Source organism: Pleurodeles waltl, chromosome 7 (genome assembly GCF_031143425.1).
Source record: "Pleurodeles waltl isolate 20211129_DDA chromosome 7, aPleWal1.hap1.20221129, whole genome shotgun sequence".
NCBI classification, from domain to species: Eukaryota; Metazoa; Chordata; class Amphibia; order Caudata; family Salamandridae; genus Pleurodeles; species Pleurodeles waltl.
In genome coordinates, this window is record NC_090446.1 from 205,352,926 (window position 1) to 205,377,851 (window position 24,926).

A 24,926-nucleotide genomic window follows, 5' to 3' on the forward strand; every position below is an offset into this window, starting at 1 on the left:
TCTAGATTTAATAGCAACACAAATTCAGATTGTAAAATAAATGTATATTATAATTGTCATTATAGGCATTGTTGAATTTCAGACCTAAATTATTATGCATATCCTAATTCAATATTTTTTGTCTTTTCCAGCTACAACGTTTGGGGGTTACTAAAGATTCCAAATACAATACTCCAAACTCCGAACGTTTGACCCAGAACCAGAGGTTAGCCTGGATTGCACGAAGAGCCTTTGTGGCTTTGTATGTTGCGGCTCACCGAGGTCATCTGCAAATTGTAAAATTTCTTCTAGAACATGGTAAGATGAATTCCTCCTTCAGAAGCACTTCTGCCTCCAGGATGGCTCTTTTATTAAATCCTTTTTATGAATTTCTTACATGTTGATAGTGCTTTCATTGAAGATCTTTTAGAACGTTTTATATCTCTTCCTGCACAAAAACATTCCTGCCCGTAAGAGGGCAGCACACAGTGTGCCAGCACTGAAAGAGAGCGGAAGTGCTCCATATCTCAGTAGATAGGAAAAGAGCCTAAACCACGACTCCTAAACAACGAGGTGCGTTGTCCACGAATGGGGAACAACGCTTTTGTGAACAACAACTCTGTTTTTCTCTGCCTTAACCACACATCTCTTGAACAACGAACATGCGTGGTTAAGGCAGAGGAAAACAGACTCTGGATCGGGAGAGGACGTGGTCAGGTAAGTGGGGCTGGGGGTCAGGTTGGGGGGTAGTTTTAGGGGCGGGGTGGGGGTAGTTTTAGGGGCGAGTTGGTGGTAGTTTTAGTTTTTAAGGACGGGGTGGGGGGTTGAGGTAGTTTGCGTTTTTTAGGGGTGGGGGGTCAGGGTAATTTTAGTTTTTAGGGGCAGGGGTGGGGGGTTGGGGTAGTTTTAGGGGCGGGGTGGGGGTTCGGGGTCGTTTGAGTTTTCGGGCGGGTGGGGGTTTTGTAGTTTTTAGGGGCAGGGGTGGGGAATTGGGGTAGTTTTAGGTTTTAGGAGCACGCTGGGGGTTCCGGGTAATTTTTGTTTTCGGGGTGTGGGTTTTGTAGTTTTTAGTTTTATGGGGCGGGGGTGGTGGGGTCGAGGTAGTTTTAGGGCCAGGGTTGGGGGGTCGGGGTAATTTTAGTTTTTAGGGCCGGGGTGGGGGGTCCGGGTAGTTTTTGGTTTTAGGGGCAGGGGTGGGGGGTCGGGGTTGTTTTAGGTGGGGGTAATTTAAGTTTAAGGGGTGGGGTGGGGGTTGGGGTAGTTTTAGGTTGCGGGGTCGCGGTATTTTCAGTGGTGGGGTAATTACGTTTTTAGGGGCAGGGGTGGGGGGTCGGGATAGTTTAAGTTCTAGGTGCGGGTGGGGGTAGTTTTAGTTTTTAGGGGCAGGGTGGGGGGGTCGCGGTAGTTTTAGGGGTGGGGGTCAGAGTAATTTTACTTTTTAGGGGCGGGTCGGGCAGTTGTTGGTTTTAGGGGCGGGTAGGGGCAGTTGAAGGTTTTAGGGGCAGGGTGGGGGTCAGGGTAATTTCAGGTTTTTGGGGCGGGTGGGGGTCGGGGTAATATTGAGTTTTTAGGGGCAGGGTGGGACATCAGGGTAGGATTGTTTTTAGGGGCGGGTCGGTGTAGGATTGGTTTTAGGGGAAGGGGGTCGGGGTAGGATTGTTTTTGGGGCGAGGTGGGGGTAGTGTTAGGATTGTTTTAGGGGAGGGGTGGTGGGTCGGGGGTCACATGCTGGAACCATGCATGCTGTTCCACACATGCCTTTACCAGATGTGCCTTTAGAGCAAAAAAACGTTGTTAAGGCATTTGTGGTAAAGGCATTAGTGTTAACAATGCAGTCGTTGTTTCGGCCGCGTTGTTCAGGCATGAGTGGTTCCAGCATGTGGTGTTCTGTCGTATATTCCAGTAGATGTGGTGCATTTCTTTTTTCTCCCTTTCAAGCAACGCAGAGGTGTAAGCTGCCTTTTCTGCATTGCTTTGAGTGAAAGAAAAGTAAATCTGACCATAACTGTGGCCTTGATTCTTAAAATAGAAGGAGCAACATCATAGTCCTTGAATCAAACATAAGAGGTGCTTGTACAGCGCACATTCTGAATTCTAGTATTTAAAAGTTCACACATATGTTATATTAAAGAAAAAGGAGGCTCTGTGAAATAAAATATTTGCCTAGGATCATGCAATTCCGTCAAGCAGGGAAGCCGGTATTGATTTTAGGTTGCTGGTTTGGAATTTCAGTCAGCAGATGTGTATCTTTATCTCTGTGTGTCTCTTCACTGTTTACATCAAATGTCACTGTATTCTCTTTCATTGTTGGTTTAGGACCCAAGAAAAACGGACACTGAGATAGTAGACCTGACTCAGGGCTTCCAGACCTAACTACCAAGCCAACAATGCATTTATTTGGAAGTGTCACACCTCAAAGACCCCCTGAAAGTTATGCCCCTGAGCTTGTTGGTTGTCTTGTAAAATTCAAATTTTCACAAATTTGGGACGACATTTTGAATATACAACATTGCCTTTTGATTTCCATGAAATGTATGAAACTTGCAGAAGACTGCCTTGCTTTCATAACAAACTGGTGCTGACCTCATCATTTCTTACCTCTTTCCTTCTGAGTCATTTTACTGTTGGCGGATTCTATGTCACTTGGATATGTGCTTCGATGGATCTGCTTCTTTCTCACTGGAGAGATCCAGTCAACCACCCTGGCAGTATACACCTTGGACACCTGCAATCTCATCTGCGGAGTTATGCAAGGATCATTCCATAGCCTGCCCCTCTGCAGTGTATACATGATTCCTCTAGCCAACATTATCTGCTTTCACAACATCAACATACACCGATGACATGCAGCTCATTCTGTCCCTCAAGGACAAGATGCCCAGTACCTGGATCAAGTTCAATGCATGCAAAACTGAAATCGCCCAATGGATAATGGCCAACCAGCTAACCTAAACACCAACAAGAGTGAAATTATGATCTTTGGGAAGAGCACATCACCACCCACCACCACCACCCATGCCATGAACCTTGGGATCATCATCAACAATAAGACTGCCTAAGTCAGTGCCTAAGGGTGCTGAGGAAGATTTTCAAAAAGCCCCCAATCAGCACCCGGAAGAGTGTCAAGCAGATCCAGGCTACAAGCATGGTGGACTATAGGAACACCCTGTTTGCCGGTATCAACAAAAAGCTCACAAGAAGGCTGCAGACCATTCAGAATTTTGTGGCAAGACTCACTCTCAACCTCCCAAGCCACTCACACTACACATGAAAGAGCTCCACTGGCTCCCCATTCACAAACAAGCACAATTCAAACTTCTTATCAACACTTTCAAAGCACTACATAACACTGGACTGGAATCCCTCAACAATCACATCTGCTTTCACAAACCTTCCATACACCACTGCTTATCCGGACTCCTACTTGCCTAAATCTCACACATGTGGAAAACCAGATCCAACTGTCGAGCCTTCTACATCACTCCTAAAGCATGGAATGACCTGCCACTATACATAAGAGCCTTCACCTGACTTCTTGAATTCCGCAAGAAGCTGAAGATCTGGCTTTTCAAGTATCCCCACTATGCTCTTGGTGTAGCTAGACTCTCAGCTGCTTAGCGCCAAGATACCCTCCTGGGTGATAGTGTGCTTTACAAATCTACATAACTTGTTCCCATTATTTTCACTTTTCCATTGGATTTACAACTTGTTACAACATGGTCTCTTCAGAAAATGGCCTGCCAATATCTCAGCAATTCCTGTTGACACTGATGAGCATGAATGATGTGAAGGTTGTGGGAGAGGAGATTGTGGGAGAGCGAGTACAGGAGAAAGAAAATGTCCTTTCAGAATCTATTTTATGGATTTCATTTTCAATTCTGGGCAGCAAGAAGAAGCTGAATGTGAGATGTGCCACCTATTAGGTACCCAAACTCTAAATATCGGCACAAGAGCCATATATAGCTTTGCTCTTCTGAATTGATCAGGCATCTCAAAACCAAGTACAGGACTACTTTACAAGATAAAAAGTGTGAAGGATGCAGTGAATAGGAGAAGTCATCCATGTCACAAATAGTCTTGATAAAGTCTAAGTTTGTTTCCAATATACAGCAATGTATTGCAGACATTGTGGATGTCATATTTCAGTGGGTGACCATCGCAACATCTTATGATGGCAACAGACAGGCAACGACAATAAGAAGTTCAGGCCCTGTTTTTTTAATTTTAGGTCTCCTACCTGTCTTTAATTCCCACTTCATTTTTCTATACAGAATTAACAGATAACAGAGATGTTTGAGTGCATATATTTTAAAAGTCAGCTTAATGGGAATTGGCTTTAGGGCCTGAGCTTATCCTCCAGGGTTGTCAGCCCTTGCCTTGCATGGCAGAAAATCATGTTTTTGTTTGCCAAACATGTATTATCTTACATTCCCAACAGATAGACTCCTGCAGTAATAAATAAAAGGATAGCAGCGGTTGGATGCAGGCTTAGCCTCTGGTCACCAACCTCTGGGCAGCCAACCCCTGTTGGAGATAGCCTTTGACTGTGTATAATAGGGCTTCCTTAGAGGGCCAACAACCCTGCACATCCTTCGGCTCAGTTCTGCCCAGGGCATTAACTTACTGTGCATTACCTTAGCTAATTCGTTCCTCACTTGCTGTTTTCCAGATTGTGGTATCCTAAACCATTTTACTTTGGGTGACATTGTTAGCCTTGGTGCTCAAATGTCCTTTATAAGAATAGAATCTGCATGCTGGCTCTTAAATCGCTTAACTCCAAATTCTTGGGGAAGACTGTCATTTTTTATTCTTTTAAGTCGGTTCATTCCCCTTTTCGTATTTGAAGTCACATTTCCTTGCAAAAAGTAGTCTTTAGCTATTAAGGTTTTGGTATAGTCCTTATATAGATGTGATTTGATGGAGCAATATAAATTACTGTAATTCACTCATGATACTTAGACTTCAGGATTGTGGCTACGGCAAATATGGAGCCTTCATGTGTCTTTGGGCAAAATCTTGTTTCAGAGCAGTTTAAGGATCTTTAATTGCATGCCAGCTAAGGGAAATTTCAAGTCTTCTTTTGTGCACGTATTGGTATTTTATTTGTGTTTATTTTTAAAGCATCGCAAACAGAAAAGTTTTACCCATGTTACATGAAAATGTACATGGGAACTTAACTGTATTACTGAAAACCAGTGCTTGGGAGAGAGGATGGGGAGAGTGATAAATCACCACAGACTGCTGCATTTATTCATAGCCGTAGACATAAGAGTATACAGTTGTTCATGGGATATTCAGCACTAAAGGAGGCTGATTATAAGAAGGTGGAACGCGAGGACCAATTGAAGGTACTCACTAAGTAAGAGATGTAGCCCTTAAGAAGGATAGGTACCTGAAATAAACTCTGATGATCTCAGCCAAAGTTCCATTCGATTTGGATTTCAGTAGAAATATACATAAATTCCACATGTTGTCATGTTATTGACATTGGTATAGAGACAACCACCATTGTTATGGAAACGCCACACATTCTGTGTCTGGCGCCTAATTTTACAAGGATCTCAAAACCTAGACCCTGTGTCTGACTTTTGCAAAGCAATCTCCGTAGCTGTTAGCTTCTGTAGCACTTACCTTCAATTTCTGAGGCTGCTCACTCCTTCTTATCAGGAAGGAAGTGTGAGTGCTTTTGTGTTCTAAGAAGATACCAGGATTGCAAAGCACCAAAAAGCGTGATTGTTTTGAAAAAGAAAGTAGACAATACAAATGCACCAGGAACAACACATAATTTTAAGGGGTATACAACAATGTGATAATACCCTTGAGGGGGCACATTTAGTCCAGGTTTTGTAGACTCCTAAGAGGTAGTCTTATCTCTTAGCAATACTATGTTTGAGGGCTTGACAGTCTTGGAGTTCATCTCATCCCTCGTAAAAGGACAGAGCCTCACCCCTTCTCCCTTGGGAAGCTGTTACCAATCAGGAGCAGCTTCTTAGTGGCTAAGGGGGTGGAACCACATACAAGGATTAGTGGCTAATCTAGCCAGGTAACATTCTTCTACTAGTAACTTTTAGAGATAACACACATATGTAATCTTTGCAGCTGTTACCTTCTCCTGCTCAGGCTTTTATTCCAAATTGACCTGAATATTTACCACCATTTCCCAAAGCATGAGTGTTGCAAATTTGTCTTTTCTGTATGGTCACCCTACATGTTTCCCTTTTTTCTGGGCCCTATTTTTTCTGGCTTTAAGGCTCAGTGCACTTACTCCCTGTTAAACAGAAGTAATTGACCTGTGCTTCCCCTCTAAATGTTGTCCTGTAGAGTGGAACTCTCTTTTTGGCCTATTTATCTTCCCTATCTGTTGTAATTGGTGGAAAGATAGATGTCATATGTGGACTGCAGTGTGTATTGCACCACCATGTGTATGACATCTTTGACTGGGAGACCTATTACAAGTATTAGCTGTCTATGAGTGGAAAGGAACAGTTGACAGAGCAGAAAGGGAAACTTAGGGCTACATCTTTTGACTTGGAGATGCTAGAGAGCTCTCCTGGTTATTCCCAATACACTCTTAGGCAGCCCATCCCCAGTCACACTAGGGAGGAAAAACAGGTTGGCCACCTATGACACTCTGACAGCTAAAAGACACATCTATGTCTGGGTGAGGTATTACTTCTGGCTCAGAGGACAATGACTTGTCTCTAGGCCCAGTGAAGGTCAATGGGTGTTAACTATTGCTCACTTAGCAGGGACTAGTTACCTATTAGTAGATAGGAACTGTTGACAGTACAAAGGCACCTTCAGTACTGCCTTATTTGACTTGGAGATATCAAGGAGATTGCCTTATATTCATGCGCAGTCCTCTCCTAGAAGGTTAGGCTCCAGCCACAGTAGGATGGAAAACCAGTTTGGTCCCTCTCAGGTAGAGAGTGGACAAACAGCTAGAGGCAGGCCTTCCTGGTGGCAGTTTGGTCCTGCTATCTTGAAACAGGGTCTCCTGGGTAATTTACAGTAAGGAATAGAGAGAGTCCTATGAAAAGGAGTGGGTAACTGAGAAAAGTGTTAGGATTGGGTGGTAAAACTCCTCCGATTATTGTGCACAGAATACATATGGCACATATACCATCATCACATGAAGAGAAAGGCCACCCTCCTAATATGAATGTATGTCCTGGACCAGGTGGAGAAGACAAGCTAACAAAGTATAAAGTCCCACTAGACTTGAATTGTCTTCCTATATACTTAACCAGTTGCTATCAGTTCTGATCCTCCAATAAGCAAACTTGTCATACAGAAATTCATTTACAAATCATAATTTATTAACTTTGTTTATAATAGCATGAATTTATCCATGAAAATCAATAATACTGTTACTCAAATATCTCACAAAGTTTCAGTAAATACTTTTTCTATTCTTTATATAAAATTATTTACAAGCAAAAATATACAATAAATACAACAAATTACATACTACAATGAATCAATCATGAAAAAATACAAATTCATCTCCCTCCTCTCTGTTTACTCCTACTCACATACAAACACATTCCCTCTCATACTCACCATTCATATCCCATTCCAGCTATTCTACACATGCAAGACACCATACAACAGAAAAACAATTTAGATTTTTAGCTGCTGCAATGTTGTGAACTGGAATCCCTCAAATGTCGGTCAACGCACATTTCAGTGTGAAAAAGGATTAATTATCGAGTCCCCTTGTGCAGGACCACAATGCAATTTAATTACGTCAACACAGTGAAAAGGGGGCAGAATACTGAAGTATCTTTTTTTGGAAATTATATTCATAATGTTTATGGAGACAGAACCCTCAACCTCTTTTCTACATTGTTTCTATTTCCACAAATGAACCTCCAGAGATTGCCAAGATAAAAACAATAAAGGGAACATCCTCATTTCAGATTCTATGTATTAATTGGTCCTCTCTCCACATAGGTAAATGTTTGATGCTGCCGTCAAGTTCTAAATGTAGGCCTTCGCATGTGGAGATTTTGGGAATAGTATTGAGCTCGGGAGCAGAAAGGGAGTGTCCCGCATGACTCACCGCTGATCGCTCTGGGGCCCTGCCCCTTCCCCTGAACCTCCATCTCCGTGGAGTTCCAGGTCAGGACGCGTCAATGGAGCGCACCCGATCAACGGAATTGATTAGGATATAAAAGAGGTGCTTAGAGATGCCAAAGGAATGTGACTTTGGATAAAAGCATTGGCCCAAGGAATCCCAGTAAATTTAGTGAATTATTATGGACCTATCACTGATGCGGTTGAGTCATTAATACAGCTACACAATATTGCTTTGGAGGAGACTTTAATCACATTCAGGATCTCTCCATTAATACTTCGAATCGGTGGAAAAGAAAACTTAAATCTAAAACCAAGAAAATCATTAATACAATAGAAGCCGATTTTCAATTAACAGATCCTTGGCGGGAAGATCACCCTGCTGTGTCCAAATATAGTTGCTATTCTCAATGCTACAAAACAGCTTCTTGACTGGATTTTTTCTTTTTGTCTCATGCATTGAAGAGGTGATGCTCACATATTTGGGCAAGTGCTTTTTCACATAACTCAGTAATCACGGTATCGATTGAGTTGGACATTGGTATCAAGGAGAGGACCAGATGGCAGCTGAATAGGAGTGGGTGTTAAGGGTGAAGGAATTAATAAGAGAATTCTTTCAGTTGAACAGGAGTACAGCATCTCTTTCTGTAGTATGGGAGGCTTTCAAAGTTACGGCCTGAGGTTAAATTATTTCATACAAAGCTTGCCAGAATAAGCAACAGGAGGTTCGAATTAAGGAATTTCAATTGTTAGTCGATCGGGCTACAGAAGCCTACATTAGAGTAGGGCGCCTTGATCTCACGAGACGAGAGGTAGAAAGGACTAAAAAAAAAAATCCTAAAGATTTTTTCATATTGTCGGAAATAAATAGCTCTAGGGCATATCAACAACAGATGTACAAGAAAAACCAACAAATAGGAAGACATCTAACCTTGGCCACACGATTAAAACAGGACAAACAAGTAATTAGACAAATTGAGGATCCTGAGATCAATGTGCTAGTTCTCCAGGAAGAGGCTGCCGCACAGGTATTTATGCAGCAGTATAGCAGAATATATGAGAATAATTATTCACTCACATTGTCTCAGGTTGAGCATTACCATAGCTCCATTGTCCTACCTAGGTTGTTGTCAACTGATCAGGAGGCTATATTGTCTAAGATAACTCCCTCTGAGTTCAAGGAGTCTCTCGTGAAAAGGCCAAGTGCAAAGGCCTGTGGGAATGATTGCTTCCTTTCAGAGTTTTATCAAATTTTCTCAGAGGAATTGCTGCCTTTTCTAGTGGAATTATTTAACGTGATACTAGCAGATGAAGAGATACCGTTAACATTAAAAGAATCAACAATAGTCAGCTTTTTAGAAATGGATAAGAGCGAGTTAAAGGTCAACTCATATTGCCCAATTAATCTGTTAAATGCAGACTATAAAATATTAACTAATGTTTGGGCAGCCAGGATTATCTCTGCCGCTCAGCTATTAACACATAAGGACCAGAGTGGTTTTGTGGCCTACATACTAATGATGTGAAATACATTGGAACTCCTGCAATAGTAATAATGATGGACACAGAGAAAGCTTTTGATCTAGTCAGTTGGGATGCTCTGCTATATATCTATGTCAATTTGGATTCCCTCGGCAGTTTATAACAATGATCATGGCTCTATGTCAAGGATCACAGGGCAGAATTGTTATTCATTCAAAAGTTAGAGGCTAGATTACATTTAGGAAAGGGACTCGGCAGGGTTGCCCCCTCTCTCCTATTTTATTTGCTTTCTTTTATCGAGCCACTGGCTCGTAAAATTCAAAGCATGAAGAAGATTCTTCCACCTATAGCAGGCATGCCTAAAATAAAAATATGCACATTCGAAATTACATTGTATTTGAAACCGTATCACAGTAATATACAAGGAGTGTTGAATTTAATCAAGGAGTTTACTAACATAAGAGGGTACAAGATAAAAGAAAGTAAGACTGAAGTTCTTCTATTTAACGCTGTAGTGGAGAATCTCCCTGCCTGTTTAAAACAGCAAGCTAGTTCACTCCAGCCAATTAGATTTCTGAGAATATTTGCCACAAAAACTGTGATCAGCTGTTTCAGTTAAACTATGTAAGGATTATAAAAAAAACACAATCACTTTTGGAATGGTGGTCGGTTCTCCCGTTGACTGTGGTAGGGTGGGTATCTCGAATCCAGATGTCCATATTGCAATTGTGTCTTTTTTTGTTCAATAATGTCCCCATAAGAGTCAGTAGCTCATATTCTCAGGAGCTAGACTCTTTGGTGCCCCGAGGGTGAAATATTCAGTTTTACAACTTGATAAATCTAAAGGTGACTTAGCACTCTCTAATTTTCAAATATATTGTCAGGCAGCATTGCAGGACATGTTAGCATATTTGCTTGATTGTAAAGAAATGCTGTAATTTGTCTTGTTAGATAAGATGATTTGCGAGTCAGCAATAAATCTCCTAGCTTTTATAAAAACAGCAAAACTGCCAAAGAAATTCGGAATAAGTTCATCCATGAGCTAAGGTATAGGATTGAGCTTTTTCTTAAAACTCGTCAAATACCAGTAGGGTATAGCTTCCTTGAATTACAGGAGTGCAGTATTTTTGGGCTTAAGTTATCTAGGGCCAGATGTAGGTAGGAAAAATTTAGCAAGTCGGAAATTGCGAGTCGTTGTGACTCGCAATTTCCGACTCGCTAAATGGTATCCAAGAAGAAAATGCAATTTCAATTTGCGACTCGCAAATGAAGTCGCACCGCAGATTGCGAGTCCGCTGTTTGCGATCGCGCTAAAAACGAACACGCAATTTGCGAGTGGGTGTCGCAAATTGCGACTGTGCTGCAAATTGAATGTGGGTGCTGCAGAACACTCTGGAAAACACTTCCTGGCTTATGATGATGACATCACAGCCAGGAAGTTTACAAATACACCTGGGAGGAGGGAGGACCACACCCATTTTAACAGCAGAACTGCAAACAGAGAGAACAGCAGCTACCATGGCTGAGACACCAAGGAAGCGCAAACTTAAATTTGCAGAGAAAGAGCTGGAGGTGCTGACAGAGGAGTGTTGCCAGCACCATGACCAACTTTTTGGGAGGGCAGCCCTCACCGTGCCAGAGGTGGAGAAGAGAAGAATCTGGACGGACATCCAAGACAAGGTGAACTCCCTGGGTGTCAGCCACCGGAGCATCGATGAGTTAAAAAAACAGTGGTATGACCTGCGTTCCGGGACCAAGGAGAGGGTGGCAGAGCGGCTCCGTGAGATGAGGGGCACTGGAGGGGGACCGTCCACAATACCACCACCCACACCCCTGGAGGAAAGAGTTGAGGATACCCTTGAGCCAGAGGCAGTGTGCGAGATGGGAGAGCTAGATACATCAGAGCCAGGACCATCAACCGGTGAGTATCATGAGACATGCATGTACACCCAATTATGCCATACCCCCACCCACCTTGTACACAGTAGCATGCATAACCAAAATAGCTCCATTTCAGAGTAGGAAAAACCAGAATGGTGCATTATGGGCAATGTAGTCGAGTAGGCAGATGATAGGCAACAGTTTATTAGGAAGTTGATAACAGATAGTAGATACTGACAGTGTGTTCCCTATGTCCCACAGGTCTCCCACAAGACACCCCCACCACCCAAAGCATCCAGGGGCCACTGGTCAGCGACCAGCCAACAGATGAATCAGGACCAACCACCCCTGAGACCTGCACCACCAACACTCAGTCCCCTCATGATACACCAGTTGCCATACTGGTGTGTGATCCAGCATCTGGTCCCAGCCACAGTGCCACTGTAGAAGACACGGAGTCTCCACTGCATCGCAGGCGACGTGTAAATGTACCACCAGAGCCGCAGGCAGAGTCAGGGGACGCCTCCATGTCACGTGCTTAGGCCGCACTCCTACGGGGTCAGCGCCTGCAAACACAGGAGATTAGGAGAATTTCAGGGGCAATGCAGCGCATGGAGCGAAACCAAAGAAGTAGTATGCAGCTTGTACACACGGAGTTGCAACAACCGAACACACATGTGGGCGAACTTGCACTCTCCATGAGACAACTTGTGGCCGAACTCATAACTGAGAGAGAGGGTGCAAGGCATCGTGACAGGCAGCTACTTAAACGGCTGGACCGGATGTCTGCATCCATAGTCATGCTGGCTGTGAACACAACTGGCCTTTCTAGGCGCACGGTCAGCCTCCAAGTTGACATGGGCCACTTTGCCAGTGATGTGGCACGTGGACTGGGCCGTCTCAGCCACGCTGTTGATATAATGGAGGCACGGCAGGTGGCCAGGGGCGTGGCTGACACGCCGCAAGACAGCGAGGAGGGCTCCAGCATCAGCAGTGTCTCTGCCAGGGACACCAGGGTGTTGCGCAGTGGAAGGCCAAGGCAGGGCACTGCTGACACCCCTGGTACCAGCCATGCTGGCCGAGGCCGGCATAGGATATGAGCTCCACACTGTCCTGGGGTTGGGGCACATGAGGTCAATGTGTCCTCATGCCAGGTGGACTGTTACAGCCCCTGAACTGTTGTCAATGTATATAGTTTTTTTGGTTGCACAAATTAAATCACTTGTTCCACTTCACACCTGGACTCTTTGTGTGTGACATTAGTGAGTGTGGTGACAGTTAGCACGTATCTTCCAAAGTATTGGTTTGCAATGTGTTCCCGTCTCAGTCTGCCTTGATTTGCGATGCTTCTATCCCCATGATGGCGATGTGGTAGCTCTTGCTCTTCATCCTGCGAATCAGGGTCTTCAGGGGTGAGAGGTAGCCCACGTCTGGTGGCAATGTTGTGCAGTATAGCGCATGATGCAACGATCTTAAAAGCTGTTATTGGGGTATACTGGAGGGCACCTCCACTTCTGTGGAGGCATCTGAATCTTGCTTTCAGCAGTCCAAAGGTCCGTTCTATGATATTTCTGGTCCTCCTATGTGCACTGTTGTATCGCCTCTCTGTCTCATTGCTGGGTGTTAAGTTTGGGGTAAGTATCCATGGTCGAAGTGCATATGCACTGTCACCTGTGTGGCACAAAATGTACAATGTTAGCTGGGCATAGATGGGTTCCACATTGACCTGTGTATATGTCTGCAAGGTGTATTCAGCTATACCTAGTAGGTATCCGTCTCCAAACTCCCCACGTTCTAGGCGTTGGTGTATCCCACTGTGCCTGAAAATGTAGGAGTCATGTGTACTCCCTGGGAATTTGGCAACCATGTCAGTGATAACATAATGGGCGTCACATACCACCTGGATGTTCAGTGAGTGGGTACACTTCCTATTGCAGAACAGGTATTCCAGGTTTGCAGGAGGGCATATTTGTATATGTGTCCCGTCTACACACCCTATTACATGAGGGAAGTTGGCAATCCTGTAGAATTCCAACTTGGTGCTGTTGATTTCTGCCTCATTCCTGGGTAGGTATATGTATCTGGACATGTGTGTGAGTAAGGCATCTAGGAATGCCCTGAAGAACCGTGAGTGTGAACTTTGGGATACCCCACCTGCCACGGCAATGACCCCCTGATAGCTACCCAACGTCAAGAGGTGCAGTGAGCAAAGCACTTGCACATGCGTAGGGATGGCGCAGCCGCGCAAAGTCTGGCGTTGTAGCTGTGGATTGAGTAATTCTATTAAATCCAGTATTGCTGCACTGCTGAGTCTATATTTATCATAAATCTTCTCCTCAGTTTGTTGGAAAAGTGTCTGCCTGGTTCTGTATATCTTCTCCTGTCTCTGGCTCCTCCTCCTCCTCTGCTGGGCGGCGTGGGCTCTCCTCCTCATTCCTATCACATATATCTCCACCATCTTGAGTAACCTAGGTGCCTTCTGGGTCTCCTTTTATACTTTGGTTCTGGTTACCACCTGCTCTGAGTTAGTGGTAAATTGGAAGTGAAAAATGGGCTTTTTGCGACTAGTCGCAATTTGCGAGTGGCTATTGCATTTGGTTTGCAACTCGCAAATTGCGACTTCCTATTAGCGGATCGCAAAATGGGATCGCTATTTTTGCGAGTCGGTAATGGCTCGCGTCGCATTTTGCGAGTCGGAAATTGGATTTTTGCATCCCATTTCCAATTTTGCGGGGTCGCAAATTGCGATTCGGGCCATTTGCGACTCGCAAAAGTTTCCTACATCTGGCTCCTAGTTCAGTGATAGGATTGTGGAATACCAAAAGCTTCAGAGAGCTGAGTGACTCCATAGTGAGAGATAACTATATGACATGGGATGAGATCATATTACATCTAGGGGGTCAGGGCACTAGGCTCTTCTTGAGTTTTGGACAGATTATTCATTTTCTTAAAACTAATATACCATAAGCTAGTTTACAAAAAAGCCTGCTTTGAAGGGCTCTAATAAGGAGTAAACTAATAGGCACTGGTAATTGGTATAGACTGCTAGGTGAGCAGTCAGCTCACAAATTGATTATTGATTTTAGGGAAAAAAATCTTTGAGCAAACACAATGCAGGATCACAAAAGAACATTGGTAGCTAATTGCTGACATAGGGCATAAATACTTAAGAGCAGCATTCTACAAAAGGATGTAATCTTTGTCCCGATGGATGGCATATTACACTCCTGAGGCCTTACATAAAATGTTCTCTTCAGTATCATTCCAATGTTTTCATTATCATCGGGAGGGAAAGGAGAACTGGCTTAATAATTTTTTTGACTGCCCCAAATTGATTCAATTTTGGCAGTAACTAGTTATGGTAATAAATAGAAGTCTAAATTCTGAGATTGAAGTTGAGGCTAACCTATTGTTATTTGAGATTTATAAAAAGGCACAAGAATTAAGTAAATACGAGCAGCACTTTATTGCAATCTCATTTACAATAGCTCGATCCTTAATATTGTAAAATTGGAGGACTCATTGAGTTCCAAAGCTTCAAAACTGGTGGACTAAAATGCTGAGAACTAAAAATTTCGAGGAAGTATATGCAGAGAGCAGGGAGGGTGGAGAGGCTTTTAGTCATTTGGCAGTATTTTAGAGCACCCTAATATGGGAGCTATGGTGAAAGATTAGCAAGTATAACTAGTTGGGGGAGGGAGCATGTTTTGGCAGCTATGTTATGGATAAATCATTATTGCCATCACTTCGATTGTATACATGAATTCAAATCTGAGTCTAATGTTGAGCAGTCTTTTTTAAAATCTAAAGGTTGACTGCAGCACTGGCACTTTCTTCTGTTTCTTCTTTCTTCTCCCCACTTTGTGGAGAGTGGGGCCAAGACGTGAGGGTAGGGAGGGGTTGGTGAGGACCACAGGGTTGGGGCTTCTGGAAATGGTGGTTTGTTTCAGTGCTTTGCATTGCTGTTGGAGGGGGCACGTTTAGTGATACAAGGTACTGATATTGCATCAAAGGGGCTAAAAAAACCCTGCTGGGGTACAGTAGTTGGGCAGAGCCTGGATACATCCATATGGCCGAGTAGAGAAAGGTTTATCAGGGCGGTAAAAAGTTATGCAGATGGATAATAAGGGAACAGATTTTGTTATAGTTTGGCACAACGTGATTGGGTTCAATAATAGACTAAAAAGATCCAGTTTTTTGGAGTCTATTGCAATATGATTCCTCTGTCATACTCGTACAAGAGACACATTTTGTTCGAGGGAAGCAGGGCAATAAACTCCGGTACCCCAGGGTTAGCTAGAGTGTTTTTTTCCTGTGCACATTCAGCTCACAGGAAGCAGTGGTTTCCAACACAAGATACAACAGTGTCTCCTTTTACGGGCCAATATCTGATATTATCAACCCTTTCCATTGATTGCTGTGGGAACTATGTAAACTTCCCAGGGTGCCTATTATATGGGATGATTTTTAATTGTCTTCCAGCACCAGGGGTGGATTCCTCTAATCCAAATTGGGGGCAGCATAAGCACAACATAGAGAGGGTCTTTTTAGATATGCGCTCTAGGTTAGGGGTCCAAAATGTTTGGCATGAGTCAAGTCCCACAACCAGAATTTATTATTGCTCCTCAAAAAAAGTATCAATCTGCTTCAAGGATAGACTTTTTTAGTCCCCTTAACCATCTCAAATATTTCTTCTCATTATCACGTTGGGTCATTTTTGGACCACTGGATGATTGTATTAAGATTGTCTAGATTTCGCTCTAGAGCACTGGGGAGATGGGTTATAGATAAGCCACTGCTGACCCAGGACTTATTTTCCCGGTCTCTTTCCGCAGAGCTTTTTCGAATCCATGCCAGTACAGCAGAAGGTGCCATTGTTTGGGAAGCTTTTAAAGCCACCATTCAGGGGGCTATGATCTTTCCATTGGCCTTTCAAAGGAAGAAAGACAAAGAAAGGCAGTAGAAATTGCAAGGAGAGGCTGATGAGGCATATGGGATAGCTCCCACAAAGCCGTCTCCCTTCATTTATGGCTGGAAAAGGGAGGAGCTCTGAAGGATTTCTTTCTAGAGCACTGATGACCTTACAATTTTTAGGTGTATGAAAAGGGGGAGAAAATGGGTCATTTCCTGGCGCGGAAGGCCAAAGAAAAAAAAGATAATGGAAACTTAATTACTGGTTTAAGGGATCCTGGCACGAAAGAGATAGAAAGGGATCATGGAAAGACAAATCAGATATTGGCATCTGGGACCTCGCCCTGGCGGGTACGTTTTCACAGAAGGTACATCTTCCAGAGTTAAGCAGTGAGGCTGCGGGTCTGCTGATACGACCAATCACCCCAGCTAGGGGTTATAAGGGAGGTTTCTGGGTCCCAGGCCCCAGGGTAGATGGGATTGGGGCCACGTTTTACAAACACTTCTGCACTTTATTAGCTGCGCCTTTTGCTGATTTGTTCAGTTCTATCCTAGCTAGGGGCTCTAATCCACCCTCATTTAAGAAAAGCTTTTTAGTAAATGTTTTCAAGCAAGGCAAGGATGAATTACCCACATCTTTGTGTAGGCCCGGGACACTCTTAAACACAGATTATAAGTATTTTATTCAGATTTTGTCTCGGACAGTTACTGTTTAAATGTTGCCCCCTGTTGACTAAGATCTGCTCCCTATTCGCTCTCTGTAAATCACTCCCTATTTCTATGATCGGGCTGATATTGCTTATAAGGATGTTGGTTTTATCACTTATATTGTTTCTTTTAATGCATGCTTCCTGCAAGTTAACGGAAGGCTTCTTTCATAAGCGAGAGAGAAGTTTTTCCATCATTCATACAGGGCAATAAATCCCCAGGGCTAGCTTGAAAACACTCCAACTGCCTGAGACAGAGGGAAGTTTCGCTCTTCCCTATCTTAGGACGTATTACTTTACATTCATAGCCTTATATCTGTGTCAGTTCTCCATGCAGGAATCTCAGTTCGATAACTCTCTGGTGATATATATGTTAGATCGATGCAAGATCGCCAACTTGCCAAGGTGTTATCCACGATCCCAAGATGCCAAAGAAAGTCAGGTGTAAGGCCTTGTTGATTTTCCGGACTATTACGGTATAGGGAGCTTCGCCCGGACAAGTCCTCTGCCCCCCTCCCCTAAAATCTGGATTAAATGGCGGGAATGTACACAGATTGAGATCAATGTCGAGAGCTGGTCTAAGTACTTTGAGTAGGGATTCACGCTGTTGCAGGGGGCAAATGTTCATAAGATGATGTTTTTTAATGCTTGCATGCTCTATTGTACCCCAGCTAGGCTCAATAGAATGTTCCAGATGTAAAGGAGTGAAATTTTGTGGGTCATTTGTTTATGAACTGTGCAGCTGTTTTAAGTTTTGTCTGCAGATTTTTTAATACATCTCATTCAAAGTGGGCTACGAGGTCAAACCTGCACCCAGTACCATTCTGTGTGGCCTTGCTATTCCATCGCAGGTCGAGGTACAGGGTGGCCAATTTACCTATATTTCTATCCTGGTGGCTCGCTCCATTATCACTAGTTTCTGGAAATCTCCAATGAAACCTACATTTGAGAAATGGTTAAAGAAAATGAGGAAATTTATTTACATAGTTATAAAATAATTTGGGGGCTATTTTCTGGGGAAGATGTGCAAGACGAGGTGTTTGAAAACTGATAAAGATTTCTTGTATAGATTCTTTGACATTTTTGTATATTTTAGATATATATGGTTATTGCATTTGCACGCTTCCTGTTGGTCAGTTGCTGGGTTGCTGTATGCAGCCATTTGCATTGTCACTTTTTTTCATTCATTTGAAAAGGAAAAAAGTCCCTTTTATTAGTTTCTGCACATTCACTTTATACTATCAGTCCACGGGGGGGCACTGCCTTTTAGGGCACTGTCATTCATTAATCAATGGTCTTTTGATTCCATTATATTTTGCATTATGTCATACACTGCCACTTTACTTGCACAGTCACTTTATATTATTAATCATTTGGGAAACGTTGGCTTTCAGGGCACTGTTTATCTTTAATTGAGGGCCCCTGGATTGCCCTAAAATGTGTCATGTTTTGCACTGCCACTTAATTCCGGCCATATGCTGTGCAATGGGGGGCTATGAGTCCCACCAGGCACTTCACTTTACTAATTGTTGATCAGATGCTGAAACTGTTACTGCAGTGTCATTTTATTGTTCAGTTTATCTCATTTATTGTTTGTTGAATTGCTTATTTATATATTGAGTCGGAAAAAATCAATAATATGTGATTAGGACAACTCGGGGCACTAGGATTAAGAACGTTAATCATGTGTCTCGCACTGCTATCAGCCAGTTTGTCGCCTTTTAGGTTTAAGCCTGCTGCTATCTGGCTGGCTATACTTTTATTAATATTTTTGCACTGTCGCTTTATTGCCTCATATCTTAGGAGTGGGGAAATTGGCGAAATAAGTGCCTCGTGAATGGGTTTGCACAATGAGAATTTTTAAATTGACAATTTTGGATTAAGTCGCGTGGTGGCCTTGATGCAAAGGACCTGGTATTCACTGCATTAAATTTTGGGAGTGGCTAATGCCGAGATAATTCGTTTGTACTGTATTCCAAGTAATAAATAAAAATATATTAAAAAAAAATCCTAGCTGACAATTGTGAATTACAAAAAAATAGTTGCATGCTGAGCCTATATTCTGATGTATGGGAATTTACCACCATGTTGTCTCACGTACATTTTTGCAGCATAAAACTGACCAAGTTTACCAGGAAACATTGTATGTGTATGTGGGGATCTATTTGTGTGCAGCAATTACCACATTACTGTTAACTTTGCTTTCTGCACAAACTCCTGTTTACACAGGTATCGTAATTTAGGTCTGCACTGATATTAAGGTCCTATGCTCCCTGAATGATGAGCCTCTGATTACATAATCATAGTAGCTGTCATGAGCCTGTCACCATTTGTGCAAGGGGTGTTGCCAGAGACACACACTGGCTAAAATACACCGATTAACTTGCCCCTCTCTGTGGTTACCACACTTATGTAATTGTGTATTATCATTTTGCAGGTGCAGATGTTTGTGCAAAGACACAGCTTGGCACAAGTGCTCTCCACGTTGCTGCTTCCATGGGGAAATCAGACTGCTTGGAGGAGCTCCTTGCCCATGGTGCGCAGATCAGTGATGCGGATGGAAAGGGGCGGACAGCTCTGGACCTTGCACATATCTGGGGCCACAAAACAAGTGAACGAAGATTGTTTCTTTTCCAGTGGCGGCAAAGAGCAGCGGGTGTCAAAGTGAAGATGCACCTCGATGAATCTGAACTTTTTGCACATCAGAAGTTTGACTCCAAACTGAAAACCTGGAGGTCAGGCACACATGCCAAGCGCTATATGGCAAATCTTCTTAAAAAGGGAGAATTTCAAGGCACGAGTTTTAGTGCTTCCAAAAACCAGTGTACCACATCTTATCCCTCAGAAGCATTCAAGAAGCGACCTAACCAGGTGCCCTGTTAGCACGTCTTTGAGTCAAATTTCACACTGTATATATAGATACAAAAGAGGAGCAGATCTGCAGTAGGTTTAAGCAATTGAGTTTTTGTAGCTTAAGACAATACTCTTGCATTACTGCAGCAACAAATGGTGCAGATCGAATAGAGGGGTGAAACTTTCACTATCAGTTGAATCCTTCCAAACGCTGGAGACCATGACCAAAACTCAAAGCAACAGAGGTGCATGAAGTTGGCTGGAATCCTGGAAACATCTATGGTAAACCACTCAACAGCGAATTGCTAATAGGTGCATGTAGATAATGCCTCTCCCAGGATGAATTCTTCTCTTCACTGGAGCAAGTCTAAGGGCCTTGGCTTTAAAGGATTGGCTTGAGATTTTGTCAATCATGCCATGGCTCAGTTCTGTGGACTACTCATATCTAACCTAATTCTATTCGCTGTTTGGGTGTAACTTTCTGCCTCAATTCGAGTGCTTTCATTGAATTGCTCCAGGGACTACTTTACAGCTGTGTATCTTTCTGTCCACTCCTGTTCACTCCCTCTCTTGTGGCTTGCTCTAGTGCTCTAATGCTGTGTTCTATAGCACACTAATCTCAGAACATGCCCACAGCACCGCACATGCCATACCAAATTGTGAAAAGAAGCATGTTTGACCTTTTTCAGATACTACTTTTGGTTCCAAAAGTTGAGTGAAAGTTGGGCTACCTGTTTTGTTGCTCTCCATTAGGATGGTCTATGACTACTCATAAAGCTGTCGCCCCACCCCACCCCACCCAAGCTGCCTCTCCTCCTGGGAGCACTGTTTTAGGGCACTTGAATCAGGGAAAGCAAATTGTCAGTAAGAATGATTCACATACATAGCCCTAGTGTAGGCCATATAGCACTCGTAGACATCAGAAACCCCAGCTACCCACATGCTGGGCACTTTTTAGATGCCTGTTAGCAGCCATAATGTGGTTATTGAGACGTTTTTTGTGCGGTCTTCAGTGAAAACGAATACCAACAGGAAGGAAAAAGGTGGAGATAATGATTTCAAAAATCTATATGTAGACCCATTTTGTAGGTAGTTATTTCCCACTTTAAATTATTTTCATATTCACAGTGAAGTCAGGCCTTTGAAGAGTCCCGAGCATTTTACATCTGTTTTTAAACGTCTGATTTAACCTTCATGTCTGAATCTTAAAGCGCCGCCTGGTGAGACACTAGAATGATAAATATTCATTAGTCAAACTGTGAAGAGGGCTGTTTATCATAGGGAATGTTACTACCAGCAACCAACCAGCAACAAGTCTCACATCCAACTTCAATTACTAGTTTTTGAACCTCAACGGATGCTCATCTTAAAATTGGTATGTATTTTATAGCAAAACTATTGCAAGAAGTTTGTACTTACAGGTGAGGGCTGCATTTTAAATGCTGCAGAGGTATTTATCCCTGTCTCCCTCCCTCATCCTGATTTTACCATCCACCTCCAATCTGCTCAGATGGATCTAAATAACTTTCCTTTTGGTCTTAGATTATAAGCAACATGTAGATGGAGATGTGGTTGGTTGTAATTTTTTTTTTTTTTTAAACCACCTGAAATGCATATTTTCTTTGTCTAGTGTAATGATAATGCAAGAGCAGGAATGGCCCTGAGAACTCTGTAGAGTTTCTGATGACAAGTACCAGTGTGCCTGCTGATCTCTCTCTGTTTCTACAGCTATGTAATTTTATTTTATTGTATTATTTTCTCAGTATCCGATCAGTATTTAAACATCTGTCCACATTGAAACGTTTAATCAAAACCTTCTAAACTCTTTCTATGTGTGAGCAATAACTCCGGATAAACTGCTGTCCACTACATTCTTTGAGTAAATCATTCTGTTTATTTATGCAAAACTGGAATTCTGCGTGTATTAACATATTTAGAAGGCAAAGCAATGCCTCTGTTACATATACTTATGCACATTTGCATTGCTTCTGGTTTAAAAATTAACATGGTTGCTTGAGAGAGTACATTTGTTAACATCTCAGAATTCTTTCTGCTAGGAAATCCATTGTATGATCCCCAAGTTAATAATAAGAATCCGTGTTATACACAACCCGCAAAGCTCCTTTGCACATTATATATATGCAAATGTAAACATTCCTCCCTGTCACTCATCAGGTTTACTTGATAACCTCATATGTAAAAAATTAGTTTAAATGATGCTGAACCAGTTTGAGCTATTACATCTAGGGCATAAATACGTTGATGGAATAACTCCTCGAAATGTGGCGGATATCCCGTCCACTGTATCACAACTGCCTTAGACTATAATCCTCTTGTAATATGCAGGCCGGTGCAACCTTCATGTTTGTGACGGGGTATCCTGTCTTTCAAGTCCTAAATAGAGTCCCTAATCTTTTTCAGACTCTTGTAATGACAGGCTTCCCTGACTGTCCATCCTTTAGCTCAGTTTAAGTGAATATCCCATCTATCATATCAATCTCGGCCCTCTTAGTGGCTTATTTACAATCCCCTAGCACCACCGGAGCATCTTGTTTTGTGACACTCCGGTGGCACTGTGCACTGCGCCATATTTACAAGGTGGTCCTAAGCCACTTTTTCTGGCTTAACACTGCCTTGTAAATATGGGCCCCTCCGACGCAGTTTTCTGCGGCAGACGGGTGTGCAATGGGTGTTGCTGTGGGCGTTTCCATGCAACTCCCATTGCTTTTGATGCTGCCCCAGATTTACTAGCAATCGTAAATCTGAGGCAGTGCCAAAAAGTAACGCCATGCTTTTATTTCTCCGCATTTTGGCTTTTTTCATGTATGCTGCATTCTGCAGCACACATAGAAAGAGCAAAACACCATGAATGATTGTTTATGTGCAGGAAGGTGCCCCTTCCCTCACATAAATAATAATTCCCTTTAACGCCAACACCCTTGCACTTTGGTGCAAAGATGCCTGAATTGACGCTGGCAGCTAAATTTAGTGCCAGAGCTAGGGAAACACGAGGCTGCGCCGTATATTTGTAAATATGGCGCATCCCTCCTTTTCAGAACTGACTCAGGCGCTACCAAATTTGACACAGCTCTGCGCTGCACCAGTTCCTCGTAAATCTGCCCTTAGTGTTTTGTAAGTACATTCAGTTCCTAAGTCAGTTTCTTTGCTTTAGTCAATTAAGCAGTGATGATGATGATGAGATTAGTGTTACTTTAACTGACTCTTTGAAGGAACTCATTTTTTGTTATTAATTCTCCTCCCCGTAAGTCAGTGCACACAAAGGGATTAACACATTGATCCAACATGGTCACCTTTTTAAAGGATTCATCCTCTCACTCATTCTGTCCTGCCTACTAAATGTGCAGTCCATTTTAGAGGAAAGAAACACACCTTATATCAATGCTGCTTAATGTGAGGATCCTGTTGAGTCTTCATTTATTCGATAATAAACAAGTCCATCTCTCACCTCACCCCTAGGGGTCGACGATACACACTCAGTGACTGCTCACACAATTAAAAAATATTAGCATATTACTAAAGTTCGTACACATGACAAAGCAAAATTGATTTTTTAATACATTCTGTAAATGTGAATGAAGTTGAAACTGAAGGCAAAAAATTAAGTTACCTTGATTTGTGGGGCCAGCACAGATATACACCAACAACTGAAGCACTGATATCCGCCAGCAGAAAGAGAGGATGCATTGGGAGCAAATAAAAACAAAGTTATATACTAGAGTCTAGCATATTGCTTTGCCTTTTTGAGCTAAACCACATTTTGAAAAGCCCCAACTTTTCTATTAAATTTAAAGTTTCAATTTTTCTATATTTTTTGTTTGTAAATTAAATCATTTTTTCATAATTTATTTGTTTGATGTTTGTTTCTGTACTTGTGTTTTTCTTTTGAGGTTCAAATTAAAGAAATTGCTAGGTCCTGAGTCCCGGCTTCCAATAGTGATTAAGTGCCGCCCACAGAGGTCAAAAGGTTAAGAACTATTACTCTGGAAGATTATTGTCATGAGCTCACTCAGATACTTCATTCACACACACACACACACAAACCTAAACACAAGGACACATTAATTGGGTATGCATGATGACACCAGCTCCAACCCGGTGGCACTGCTGACACATATCTCCCGGGCACTGGCAAACTAACTCTAATGCCAATCAGTCGCTACATTTATAAACTTGCTGAGAGTATGACTTTACAAGCCATGATAGTGCAAACTTCAGTCTCCATGGAATATTTTTGTGGGCATTGGTTCAGTGGACTGACAGGTTTTACTTGCCTTCTAATTTCTTTGAGGAGCTGTAATTCCCAACTTTTGTGGTTTCTATGTGAGGTGTAACCAGCAAAATTGTTGAATATATAACTCACTTTAATGAAAGTACTTATTATGCACGCACCTCTGCCCACACAGCGTTTTTGGGGTCAGAGTGCTATGATATGTTCGATTATATAAGATGTGCATAGCATGACAGTGATCCCAACCAGAATGCCAGTGTAAGTGAAAGGTTGGAAAAAGCTAGCTGAGCGCTGGAATCAACAGGTTAGAGTATGGCAGACAAGCCATGTTTTGAGAAGCTTCCGGACTCAAATGACAGAACTGAGTTTGAAAATGAATGGGGACACTATTCACACGTTTGGCAGTGAGATAAGGGAATTCACAACTGCCAAGCCTAGCGTGACTGTGATATCTTGGAACACTGCTTCGACACAGGAAATCCATTGAGTTATATGCAGAGGAGTCCACTGTTGGAGGCTGGGAGCTTACAGAGGTCCATGTTAAACACACACTTACTTTAATTTGTCTCTTCTGTACTGCACTTTTCTACACTGGCGCAGTCTTAGTGCTGGTGACAATCTGAGGGATCTCAACACGAACTGCTAGTCAACCTTGACTAAATGTAGCTGTAATTGTTTGGCAATATTCAGCTGAGGTGACATCTTGAAGAGTCACAGTGTGTCCTCTATGGGACATCGGTGGCAAGTAGCATACACCTGGGCAAGACTTGCTGGTGAAACGGAGG

At 42.7% G+C, this 24,926-nt stretch overlaps 1 protein-coding gene across 1 annotated transcript in view; it reads left to right on the top strand.

Annotated features, from left to right (window-relative positions):
• The window catches only part of ANKRD60 (ankyrin repeat domain 60), a 71,501-nt gene extending 47,826 nt beyond the window's left edge, over positions 1-23,675 (top strand). Inside the window, exons 3-4 of the mRNA XM_069243583.1 lie at positions 132-297; positions 19,477-23,675. Coding sequence (XP_069099684.1) covers positions 132-297; positions 19,477-19,922 — 612 coding nt within the window. The 3' untranslated portion in view covers positions 19,923-23,675. The remainder of the gene's footprint in view (positions 1-131; positions 298-19,476) is intronic.
• Positions 23,676-24,926: the final 1,251 nt, after the last annotated feature.